Raw genomic sequence first — 12,924 nt, 5'->3', positions numbered from 1 at the left:
TCCTTTCCTCAAAAACCATAATTTCTTCATGACTGAAGACAGAAAGACATGAACATCTTGGATGACAAGGGGGTGAGTAAATTATTTGTGAATTGTTGTTCTGGAAGTGGAGTTCTCCTTTAAGCTTGTGATAAATCGGGACAAAATGAGCACCTGTGTGATGTTGCTCTTGCTAACCATGTGATATCGTGTGATATGTAAGATGTATATAAATATGAGAGAAAACACATACAGGGGCATTTTTTGCAATTTTAGGGCATAACTGGATTTATGGAGTTTTTGCCCTGCATTAAAAAAAGACAAATGTGAGTAAATGATGAAGGAATTTTCATTTAAATCCTTTTTTTTCTGTCAAATTTATGCTTCAAGGTTCTCAGAAGCCAGTTTCTTGATATTAATTAGGGAGAAGTGTCAGCAGGTAACATGCTGCACAGAGGAAAGCCACCTTGCCAAAAGGTTATGTTTCTGGTTAATTACATAAAAAAAAGAACATGGAATGTAATACCTTAAAGTTCACAGACTTCATAAGATGTGATAAAGAATTATACAATTGTCTGCAGTTGTTCCGCTGTGTTAAAATACACACAGCCTTTTGTCACACTGTCACTGGCGCTTCAATTGTTGTCTAGGAAACGGCATTAACGCTAGTCACCGTTGAATTGCCATGCATTTAAATGTCCAGCCGGTTTGTGTAGGAGAGAATGAATTTAGAGGATGCGAACCGACAAAAGGAAATTGCCTGAAGTGAAGGGCATAATTTCTCGTCTTCATCAGCAAGCATGAAAAGCAAGGATAGTGTGATTTACAGGGGAAATATTTGATAAGTTGTCATGGAAACTCATTCTGCTGTCCACTAAAGTTGCATTTTTTTTTCCATGTGAAATATCCCCTCAACACATATATACACACACACACACACACACCCACACAGCACTTCCATGTGGCACTTCCCCAACGTGTAAACAGCTCTCCTTCCAGAATGTGCCTCCTTCAAAGCCTGCATAAATGAAGACGAAAAAGCCCAGGTGTCTGCACTTGGACCCTTTCTTTCCACTTTGCTCCCCGTTATTTATTTGCATGCTTGTCAAGCTCTCTGTGTTAAGAGCTCTTTGGAGTGATGATGAGAGCTTGATGGCTGATTGATTGATTTGCTCTTTGTGGTTTTGAGATAGACTCTTGGACTGTTTTCAATTGGTTAATGCATTATTATTCATCATCTGGCAAATGACAGTTCGCGTTTCATATCCATACGTCATTATTTGATGCAATTTGTGAACTGTTTTCAAGGATGGAAATTCAATGAAAGCTTACATCACCCTTTGGCACTACTTATTTTTTATTATTATGAAGTTGTAGGAAAGCCATATGTGGGATGAGGAACAGCAGCTACTTCAAGATGCATCACAGTCTTAGTATTGAAGTATTAATTAAGTATTATAAGTGTTGTTTTAGTGTTAAAGGGATGGTTCACTCAAAATGAAAATTACCCCATGATTTATACACCCTCAAGCCATGCTTGGTGTATATGACTTTCTTCTTTCAGACGAATACAATCAGAGTTATATTTAAAAATGTCCTGGATCTTTAATGCTTTATAATGGCAGTGAATGGCTGTTTCAGTGATCAGATTTTGAAGTCCAAAAAAGTGCATCCATCCATTACAAAAAGTACTCCACACAACTCCAGAGGGTTAATACAGGCGTCCTGGGGTGAATAGATACGAAAAAATATCCATATTTAACACTCTATAAACCGCAAGCATTTGCGAGAGAACGGCATTTTAGCGGATGACGAAGACGTAGGCATAGCGTAAGCTCCAGTAAAAGTAACGAATGTGAAAGCGCAGAGGAGAGAGCAAAACAAAACACCGGTCGTGAATTAGTAGTAGGGCTGAACGATATTCTCTTTTCACATCGACATCGCGATGTGCGCGTGAGCGATAGTCACATCGCCGGAACATACGATGTGAAGGGTAGAAGCCCATGGTGTATTAAGAGAACGGTAGCACAAAGTAAACACGAGTTTGTTGTATAGCTTGTTGCTGGGGTGACACGCACGTTCCGCGTGCCGGCACAGTGATTGGTTCGCTGTGCCGCTGCTCACCGCTCACAGCCAACATTCACTGCTAAAAATGCGCGACGAAGAGGATCCGCCGCAAAAAAGTGATTTCGTACCAAAAAGAAAGTCGAAATCATCTATTTGGGACTATTTCGGCTACAAAAAGGAGGATGTTGACCAAAATGAGGTACTTTGTATGGAGTGTCATAAAGTTGTGGCCACAAAACATGGAAACACAACCAATTTGTCTGATCACTTAAAACGGCACCACAAAGCTCTTTACGACGAATACAAAGCCAAATCTGGATGTCAACCAAAACAAACAAATATTTGTGATGCATTTGCCAGTGTGACACCTTACCAGAAAGGTTCTCAACGACAAAAAGAAATAACAGACGCAATAACTTTTCATATCGCTAAAGATATGTTGCCATTAAATACCGTCGCCAAAGAGGGATTTAAGAAAATGATCCGAACGCTTGACAGGCGGTATGTTATACCATCCCGCACATATTTTTCCCAAGTTGCGATAAAAGAGCTGTATGAAAAATGCAAATCTAAGATTGAAGCAGAACTGTCGCACGTGGAATACTATGCAACTACAACAGACTTGTGGTCCAGCAGGACAACGGAGCCCTACATGAGTCTGACGGTCCATTTCATCACAGAGGACTTCGAGCTAAAAAGTCGCTGTTTGCAGACGGCATTTTTCCCGGAAAGTCATACAGCCGAGAATATTGCAGAGGCCCTGAGAGAAGCGGTGTCCGCTTGGGGTTTAGATGAGACACGTCAAGTCTGTATAACAACAGATAATGCAGCGAACATGGTCAAAGCTGCCGATCTGAACAAGTGGACCAGGCTACAGTGCTTCGGCCACAGACTGCATCTTGCAATTGGTGAGTAATGTCCATGATCTTTATCCAAAATAAATATAATTTTTTTACTCAGCTGTTTTACTTAATAACCTGTCCTGAACCTGACAAAAATTGTAAAATGAATTTGTTGCATGTGTGTACGTAGAGCTTTAAAACGTAAGGAAAAAACAGACACTAAACATTTAATTTTAAACAACTTATTATTGAATCAGTGGCAAAAAAATAGTTTTATGAGCACATTTGAGGAGCTCTTTTCCAAAACGCGATAACTCCATTACAATAGTTTTCAGGGAAAATTATTATTTTTTTTACCTAGACCATGTTGTGAATTCAATTTATCCTGTTAAAATGTTTTTGCTTAGTCTGAACATGTTGATTAATGATTATTAAATCAAACGAACTATATTGTTGTTGATAAATTCAAATTTATTTTTCTTTTCAAAATGCTATAATTCCATCCATTTTTCCCAAAAATTGATGGTTGTCTTTTTTTAAAAGACTTTTGTCTTTTATTTTTCATGTTCGCAGTTATTAATAAACAATTAAAATGTCTCATTGCAATATTTTACATATTTTGTTTGTTTTCTCCGCTTAGAAAATGCAGTGAAAAAGGATGGCCGCATTGATCGTGCTATAGGAGTCTGCAAGAAGCTGGTGAGCCACTTCTCTCACAGCTGGAAGGCCAGCGATGCCCTAGCAAAAGTCCAGAAGGAACTCAGTCTACCATCACATTGTCTCATCTCAGAATGCCAAACAAGATGGGGTTCCAGACAGATGATGATCAGCAGGATATTAGAGCAGCAGCAGGCTTTAACTCAGGTCCTGTCTGCAGACAAGAAGCTGCGGCATCTAATTCCAACCTGGCAAGATATAGATGTGCTGGAATCTGTAAGCAAGTCACTGGGCCCAATGCTGGATTTCACTGATGCACTTTCAGGGGATGAATACGTCAGTGTCTCCTTTGTAAAGCCAGTTCTTCAGCTCTTCAACACTTCACTACTGGAAATGCGAGAAGAAGACACAGACCTGACCAAGAACATAAAAAAGAAGATGCTGGACTACCTCAATGAGAAATACGAAGATGATGATACTCAGAAGCTGCTAGATATGGCATCTTTTTTGGACCCCCGGTTCAAGATGGACTTCATCAGTGCAGACAAGAAGACCCAAGTTAAGGCCACAGTGGCATCACAGATGATGGAATGCCAGAAGAAATCAAGCTGCAGCACTGATGTGGAGCCCAACGTTACCAGTGCAACCCAGGCAAAGAAAGCAAAGAAGTCACTGGGAAGCTTCTTTAAACAGAGAGAAACTGAAGCAAAGGGTGATTCCTCTCTGACCCTAAAGGATGCTTTGGAAGCAGAGTTAAACACTTACCTGCTAACACCTCCAATAGACAAAGAGGAGGATCCACTTGCATGGTGGAAAGTACACAAACTAAGCTTTCCTCATCTCGCCAGACTTGCCCGCAAATACCTGTGTATTCCTGCGACAAGCTCGCCGTCAGAGAGACTTTTTAGTACTAGTGGCAACATCGTCACTTGCCAACGAACCTGTCTCAAGCCTGCAAAGGTTGATAGACTTGTGTTCTTAGCTAAAAACCTTGAGTAAGCAAAGCATACAGCATACATAAGCATGCATGATCATGATCATGCTAAAGAATACTCAGTTTAGTTTAAGTTTCAAGTTTTATTTCATTTTGTTTAGCCATGATTACCATGATGACCAACACTGTTTTACTTTGGCACTTTTGCTAAGAAAAGTTGACTTAAAAACAAAAGATTGTGAACCAAAATGCTTATAAGTTGTTTTATAAAAAAAATATATTTAAGTTATGTTATGAACCAATCAGGGGGGTTGGTGTTGTAAAGCTGCTGTTTAAATGTGTTCAGCTTTTCTGTTTACAGGAATATTTTCTCTAATCTGTTTATAAGATTTAACAAAATATATTAAAGTTTTATTTCATTTTGTTTATTTCATATATTTAGCCATGATTATGATGACCAACACCAACACTGTTTTACTTTGGCTAAGAAAAGTTGACTTAAAAGATTGTGAACCAAAATGCTTATAAGTTGTTTTATAAAAAATATATATTTAAGTTATATTGTTGTAAACCAACCAGGGGGGTTGGTGTAAAGCTGCTGTTTTATTTAAAAATGTGTTCTGCTTTTGTGTTTACAGAAATGTTCTAATTTTGGAATAAAATATTAAGTGACCTTTTTGTCACTTGTAATGAAGCTTGCTTATTAGTGAAATTATTAATATGCAATTATTGGTAATTATTGACTTTAGCTTGGATTGATGGCTCTCAATATCGCAATATATATCGTTTGGAAAAAAACATCGCAATGTAATTTTTTTCCAATATCGTGCAGCCCTAATTAGTAGTACAAAATGAGGATTTATAAAGAAATTTAATGGTTTGCAAAAATAGAAATCATTTTATATAAATTTATACTTTCATAGATATTTTGGAGCACCTAACCCCACCCCTACCCTAAACCTACCCACTTTTGAACAATGTTAAACACACAACAGGCAATTAAAAGTACAGTATTACACGTATTTATTGCAAAAACTGACCATAAAAATCAGTATTACACACAAATCGTGTGCGAAGTACTCCAATATCATTATGCAATGAACAGAGTAAATGTTTAGCATGATGCAGTCGGTCACGAGACACACAAGAGACCATGGCATTTCACAACCAAAGCTGACAGAACACTTCTTCTTGTGGCAGTTTTTAAATTTGTGCACAGACTGCACACAGGATGAGCTTTACAATGCATAGTGACTGCGATCGTGTCTATTCCTCTCAGAAATCAATTGCTTTGCCTCGGAAAACTTTGGGTATTAATGCATTTTAAATAAATTGGATGGACGCACTTTTTTGGGCTTCAAAATCTCAACAGCCATTCACTGCCATTATAAAGACCAATCATTAGCGGTCACAGGAGACTTATTTGCGATGCATGTTACTACTACTCTTAACTGACCACTTGTGGTTGGACTATCAAGATATATTCTAGTGCGAGGTGTAAATGGGGCCTAGCACAATTAAATATCTAACTGGACTTATATTGTGCGTCCCTAATTGTAATAGTGTAATTAGTGGTGTCAAAATTAGCATGTTAAAGGAGAAGTCCACTTCTAGAACAAAAATGTATAGATAATGTACTCACCACCCCCTTGTCATCCAAGATGTTCATGTCTTTCTTTCTTCAGTCGTAAAGAAATTATGTTTTTTGAGGAAAACATTTCAGGATTTTTCTCCATATAATGGACTGATATGGTGCCCAGAGTTTGAACTTTCAAAATGCAGTTTAAATGCAGCTTCAAATGATCCCAAATTTAGTTGTAAATGATCCCAGGCGAGGAAGAAGGGTCTAATCTAGCAAAACGATCGGTTATTTTCATAAAAATAATACAATTTAAATACTTTTTATTCTTAAATGCTCATCTTGCCTTTCTCTCCCTGAACTCTGTGTATTCTGACTCAAGACAGTTAGGGTATGTCAAAAACCTCCAATCGTATTTTCTCCCTCAACTTCAAAAATCATTTCAAAATCATCCTACATCGCTGCAGAAGTACTGACCCAGCAGTGAACATGCAAAGATCAAACACCCTCAACAAAATGGTAAAACAGTGATATAGCACGATTTTGAAGTTAAGGGGGAGAACATGAGATGGAAGTTTTTTGACATACCCTAACTGTCATGAACTGGAAAAAAAACAGAGTTCAGGGAGAGGAAGACAAGACGAGCGTTTGAGATTAAAAAGTATATAAATTGTATTATTTTTATCGAATTAACCGATTGTTTCGCCAGATAAGACCCTTCTTCCTCGGCTGGAATCGTTTACAACCGCATTTGGGATCGTTTGAAGCCGCATTTAAACTGCATTTTGGAAGTTCAAATTTGGGGCACCACAAAAGTCCACTATATGGAGAAAAATGCTAAAATGTTTTCCTCAAAAAACATAATTTCTTCACGACTGAAGAAAGAAAGACATGAACATCTTGGATGACAAGGGGGTGAGTACACAGTTTTAACGCAGTTAATGCAGGGGCGGGGCTAGGGTTGGCCACCCCTGCTGCATCCATCTCTTTTTTTTTTTTTTCTTGAAAAGAAGTGTGTTTTATTTAGTCACAGAACAAAATTACGAACACATCAAATGGGAGGCTTTTAGACACGCACTCCAACTTCACTTCAGCTACAGGCTCTAGTCAAACGAAGGAAAGGTACAGTTGACGAGAGCTTCCAGTAGAACAACAGTGAACTGCAGTCAGATGAGATTCTGTCAGGCCATATCAGTAAAAACCAATTTACCTGTCCTGTCAGCCGTTATACTGTGCTTGTAGCACGCGCACTTCAAAATGCGATAGTGCGCGCTGTAGCTTGTTTCATTTTCTATTAAAGCGCGAATGAAACTACGAGCATGCGTGTCAGATCCACGTCACGTTCAGCAGCTTGTAAAAGTGTAAAAGTGAACTTTGCATCCAATGACCACTTTAATGTTAGATGGAATTATTCGTGATTAATTGTGATTCATTTCAGAAAAAAAAACCCCAAAGTGTATTATAGAATTTTCATTAAGACCCTAAAGAATCATATCAACTTGGAAAATGGGCATCCGATGAACCTTTCAAGATTTGTCCAGCACGAGTAAACAGGAATGGCTTTTCATAAACCTGTATTAAGGACATTAGTTTCGCCAAATGTTAGGATAATGTGATATCTTAGCGCCAGGTGCCATTAAGATAAATAGACCTTGAAAAATAATATTGTTCATAATATTTTTATGCAACATAATAATGTTTTTACAAGATATTCCTCTGTATCCGAGCGTGTGCAAAATGCAGACACCTGTAGTACAGGAAACACATGAAGACTTTAGGTATTCTATTCATATTCTCTTCTTTTTATTGAGAGTCTACTCAAGCATTTCAAGTACGTCTTTCTCTGTTGGAGACTGAAGGAGATCATGCTGGTCGAGCTCGAGCCGAATACTTTGAGAAACAGCAGAAGACATTTTCTTAAATGAATTCCCACAGCCTAAAAAATAGATTTTGGAAATTCCTGTAAAATGACACTACGGGGGATCAGAAAAGCATGAACGGTCAAGGCCGTTTCCATTTTTCATAGTGGAACTAAATTATGGCAGAATATCTAGGCATTGACTTACTTTGTTGCTTCAGGGATGGCAGGAAAAGTTGATGCATTCAAAACCGAAGCTAAATCTATATGGCACACGACAAGTGCCATTGTCAAGCTTTTTGTAAACACGTATACTCCTCACGGATTTCTTAGCGTCCGTGTGCCCGGTTTGTTTGTGCACGTGTCAATTCGAGCATGTTTACCAGGAAAAAAAAAAAAGAAAAACAATAAAATCAACGGCACTGAAAAGGCCCTTTTGTTAAGTGACTCCAGCCACAGGTAATCCGGTTTATGGTTTCCTAGCAACAATGCCCTTTCAGATCCCCTCAAAAACAAACCTGACCGAGCTCTCCTGTGCTCCTCAAATTGAACTAAAATACATAGGCCACTGTTGGATTACATTTTAATTGCTTAATTGTTTCATGTGTTACATACAACCTGAAATGTTGTGTTTGTGATGTAGAAATGTGTTTTGAATTACATGGATGTGTTGCTCATTTCTTGCAACATCTTTATTTGTTTGTTTCCCTTCAGGGTAAGATGGTGAAGGGCATGGGAGGGGCTATGGATCTAGTGGCCAGTGCTGGAACTAAAGTGGTTGTTACGATGGAGCACTCTGCTAAGGTAGGTGTAATCATATTGAGACTGCATTATACTGGTTTTGTATATTATCCGTTTTTGTTAGCAGTTACTCAATAAATAGAAATTTTATATAGAGTAACTTGTATTTCAGACACAATATGGCCATTTGTTTGTGCGCTGCTAATGAAAATTATTCCAAAAGAAGCCAAATAATCAAGCTTTGCATGTCGCAGAGCAACTGAAAGTTCTATACAAGCAAGCGGAGTGACAAACAGTAAAGTGTTCTGGTGCTGTTATAAGCAGGAGTTGAATTGGGCTGGAATGATCCAGAATGACATTCCAGGACCTTTGAATAAAACATTAAAAAAGTGACCGATTTCCGATACATTCACTATGTATGCATTACGTTGATCAGAACCGACAATATTTCAGTAAGTAACAGTATTACAGACCTTTTTTTTCACTTACAGAATTTTGGAAAAAATATATCATGGTTTCTACAAAAAATGAAATAAAATAAAATAAAATTACAGTATTATGCTAGTTAGTAGCAAATAAAAAAAATAATGCAACTAAAAGTGACCCATTTCTGATATATTCACTACTATTCAAAAGATTTTATTTTTATTTTTATTTAGCAAGGATGTATTACATTGATCAGAAGTAACGATATTTCAGTAAGTGACAGTGTTTGACAAAATATTAAAAAATAAAAAATAAAAAAATCTGGACCTTTCTATTTATCACATAATTTTATAAAAATATATCATGGTTTCCACAAAAAATAAATAAATAAAATAAAATAAATTAAAATGAAAATAAAATTACAGTATTATGCTAGTTAGTAGCGAATAAAAGATTGAATAAAAAAAAATGCAGCTAAAAGTGAACCATTTCTGATACATTCACTACTGTACAAAAGATTTTTTATTATTTAGCAAGGATGCATTACATTGATCAGAAGTGACAATATTTCAGCAAGAGAAAGTATTTTACAAAATATATATTAAAAAATATCTTAATTATAAAAAATATATAATGGTTTCCACAAAAAAAATTAAATAAATAAATTAAATTAAATTAAGTTAAATTAAAATAAATTATAGTTTTATGCTAGTTATTAGCAAATAAAAAAATAAAATGCAACTAAAAGTGACACATTTCTGATACATTCACAACTGTTCAAAATATTTTTTGTTATATATATATATATATATATATATATATATATATATAATTTGGGATTATATATATATATAATTTGGGAAAATATATCATATTCCACAAAAAATAAAATAAAATACAATAAAAATTACAGTAATAATACAGCAAGGATGTATTACATTGATCATAAGTGACAATATTCAGTAAATGACAGTATTTTACAAAAAAAAAAAATCTGGACTTTTCTATTCATCACAGGATTTTGGAAAATATATCATCATGTTTTCCACAAAAAAATAAAATAAAATAAATGTTTCTGGAGCAGCAAATAATCATTAGAATGATTTCTGAAGGATAATGTGACACTGAAGACTGGAGTAATGACTTGAATGGCTAAAAATTCAGCTGTAGCCTTGGTGAGCATAAGATGCATCTTTTAAAAACACACAAAAAAAAATCTAATTGACTCCAAACTTTTGAACAGTAGTGTATGTTGGTAATTTTAAAGGCACAATATTTAATATTTTGCTGACTTGTGTACTGACATTAGACCAAATGATTCCAAGAATGTTTCAATCCAAAGAAACAAGCCATTTTAACTAGTGGCCAGTCCCTTGTTATTGCGTCACCTGCCAATGATTTCACACACTCTCGATTTTCCCGTTGTTTTTTTTTTGTAGAAAACATAGAATCACCAAAGGCACTTTATTATGTTATGCGTTTTATTAGACAGGTGACAAACGCACAGAGTAGAATTATAACACAACTTTCAACACACTCAGATGTATGTAGTATGATAAAACAGCACTGCTTTACTTCACATATGCACGACTGGAAAGAGCGGAAACAGACGGCTGTGGCATGATAAAAGCTTTGCTGCATTCAAGCCGTGTATATTAGCAATCACTCCAGTGGCCTCGTTTCACTTCCACAGCTTTTAGCCCCACCCTGCCTCATACTACAGACAGTGACGTTTATAAATCTTTAACACAGGACATGGACATGATTTCTGTTTGAGTCCCGTCGGATTACATTGGCTGTGGGGATGACGACAACAACTTCCATGATTCCACACTTAATCACTGCATCATCAGCACCTTTGTTTCTTTGTTTGTTTTGAATATGTGAAAATTACATACTGCACCTTTAACTGGTTTTTTACAAGTTGCTTGGTTTAAAAGTAAAGTTTAGAAATTCCCACAGGACTGATCATATCATATAGATATTTGTCATATTTGTATATTTATCCATGTCCTATCAGACTTTTTCTATGTGACCAGAACCACCACTAAATTTGAAGGCTTTCCCCACTCCTGAAATCCCAATTCAAACCGTGGTTTTTAAAAATGTCAGCACTTTTTAGAAAAACACTGCTTAGAAAAGTAATATAAGTGATGTTTCTTTCACTTGAGACACTGGCAAATCACCTTCAAAGACTGAAGGTATATGAACAGAATGTGTTGCATTGAGCATCATGTTATGAAGGTATTTCTTCGGTATTTCTCATAATTCCTGTAAGTGGTTTTGTTTTAAATGTCGAAGCGAGTGGTGATTGCATCAATCAGTTTTAATGAACAGATTCTTATTGAGTCACATTGCATGGCACATATTCCCTGCGAGAAGGGCATCATTATTTCCCGTGAGTGACAGAATCTCTTTTCCCTAAGCAGACAGTTGGAGAGGCGTCAGTATTCTGAGAAGCTTTCAGCAGTGCAGACAGTGGAATGCATACGTGCTGTCAATGGTGTATGCTACACGTTTTTGCAACCTTTAAGGATAGTTACCCAAAAATGAACATTGTGACATTTACTCATCCTCATGTTTTTTATAAATTCGTATGCTAAATTCGTAAGCATTTTTTGTTTTACATATAGACTATATTATACAGCTTATATGTATAACTATATACATATATAACTATAGCGTTAGCAAAGGCTCCAAATCCCACCCCCACCCCCCCATTGCGAGTTTACATCTTGCAGTTAACTTAATTGATCAGAATTGCATGATACAAACCTACAATTCTGCTTGATATAAACCCACAATTCTAATTCTGAGAAATGAACTTGCAATTTAGGGGTGGAACGGTTCTTAAAAATTCGAACCTGAAAATCACTGTTTATTTTATTTGTATCTTTACTCTATTGTATTTATTTGTGGTGTTGCTTGTAATTAGATTAATCTCATTTTCTTTATTTTTATTTGACCGTATAGTTTTCCCTAAACATAGCACATACCATACCGAAACTGTGACTCTAAAACCGTGATAAAAAAATGAACCGTAAGTCACATAAACTCACAATTCTGACTAGAAGTCAGTAGAAGTCAGAAATGTGAGATATAAACTCGCAATTCTAAGAACATATATCTTTTTTTTTTTTTTTTTTTAATTGGACTTTATAATTTGCAATTACAAGTTTATTTTTCACAATTCTGAGAAAAAAGTCACAATTGCGAGATATAAACGTGCTTTTGCAAGAAAAGTCAGAATTGCTCGCAATCACAAACTTTCTGACTTTTTTCTGACAATTGTGAGTTAATATCAAGTAATTCTGGGGGGAAAAATTCACAACTGTGAGTTTATATCGCGCAATTCTGACTTTATAACTCACAATTGCGACTTTATATCTCACAACTCTGAGAAAAAAATTCACAATTGTAAGTTTCTATCTCGTAATTCTGACTTTGTAACTCGCAATTGTGAGTTTATATCTTAAAATTTTGAGAAAAAAGTCAAGACTTGCAATTCTGAGAAATAAAACTTGCAATTTTGAGAAACAAAGTTACATAAACTCACAATTCTGACCTCTGTGAGTGACAATTCTGTGAGATTGTATCTCATAATTGTGGGGGGGGTTTTCTTCTCAGAATTGTGAGTTTATTTACAATTGCAAGTTGTCAGAATTGTGAGATATAAACTCGCACTTCTGAGAACATATCTTTTTTTCAAAATTCGACTTTATAACTTACAATTACAAGTTTATGTATCTTACAATCCTGAAAAAAAGTCACAATTGCAAGATATAAACTCACAATAATATATAAACTCACTCATAAACTCACTGCTTGCAATACTCACAAT

The 12,924-nt window shown here is 35.9% G+C and overlaps 2 protein-coding genes across 4 annotated transcripts in view; both read left to right on the top strand.

Moving 5' to 3' along the window:
* The window catches only part of oxct1a (3-oxoacid CoA transferase 1a), a 67,207-nt gene that overhangs the window by 42,642 nt on the left and 11,641 nt on the right, over positions 1-12,924 (top strand). For all 3 annotated transcript variants that reach the window (XR_007828267.1, XM_051117347.1, XM_051117348.1), the window contains exon 14: positions 8,631-8,720. Coding sequence is in view for 2 of the 3 variants with exons in the window: in XM_051117347.1 (XP_050973304.1) it covers positions 8,631-8,720 (90 nt within the window). In the remaining variant the exon portion in view is untranslated. The remainder of the gene's footprint in view (positions 1-8,630; positions 8,721-12,924) is intronic.
* Positions 1,887-4,830, top strand: LOC127169752 (E3 SUMO-protein ligase ZBED1). Its single transcript, XM_051117346.1, has 2 exons — positions 1,887-2,954; positions 3,529-4,830. Exons 1-2 carry the CDS (start codon positions 2,132-2,134, stop codon positions 4,542-4,544), a joined length of 1,839 nt encoding a protein of 612 aa, XP_050973303.1. The 5' UTR covers positions 1,887-2,131; the 3' UTR covers positions 4,545-4,830.

The sequence above is a fragment of the Labeo rohita genome, chromosome 8 (genome assembly GCF_022985175.1).
Source record: "Labeo rohita strain BAU-BD-2019 chromosome 8, IGBB_LRoh.1.0, whole genome shotgun sequence".
Lineage (NCBI taxonomy): Eukaryota > Metazoa > Chordata > Actinopteri > Cypriniformes > Cyprinidae > Labeo > Labeo rohita.
Note: the sequence above shows the minus strand (reverse complement) of the source record. Positions and strands in the feature narration are given on the sequence as shown.

What these genes read in the sequence shown, in the direction of transcription:
- LOC127169752 (XM_051117346.1), top strand. Translation starts at nt 2,132, where the DNA reads ATGCGCGACGAAGAGGATCCGCCGCAAAAAAGTGATTTCGTACCAAAA. An exon ending in CAGACTGCATCTTGCAATTG is followed by an intron (nt 2,955 to 3,528) that starts GTGAGTAATGTC and finishes TTCTCCGCTTAG; the next exon opens with AAAATGCAGTGAAAAAGGAT.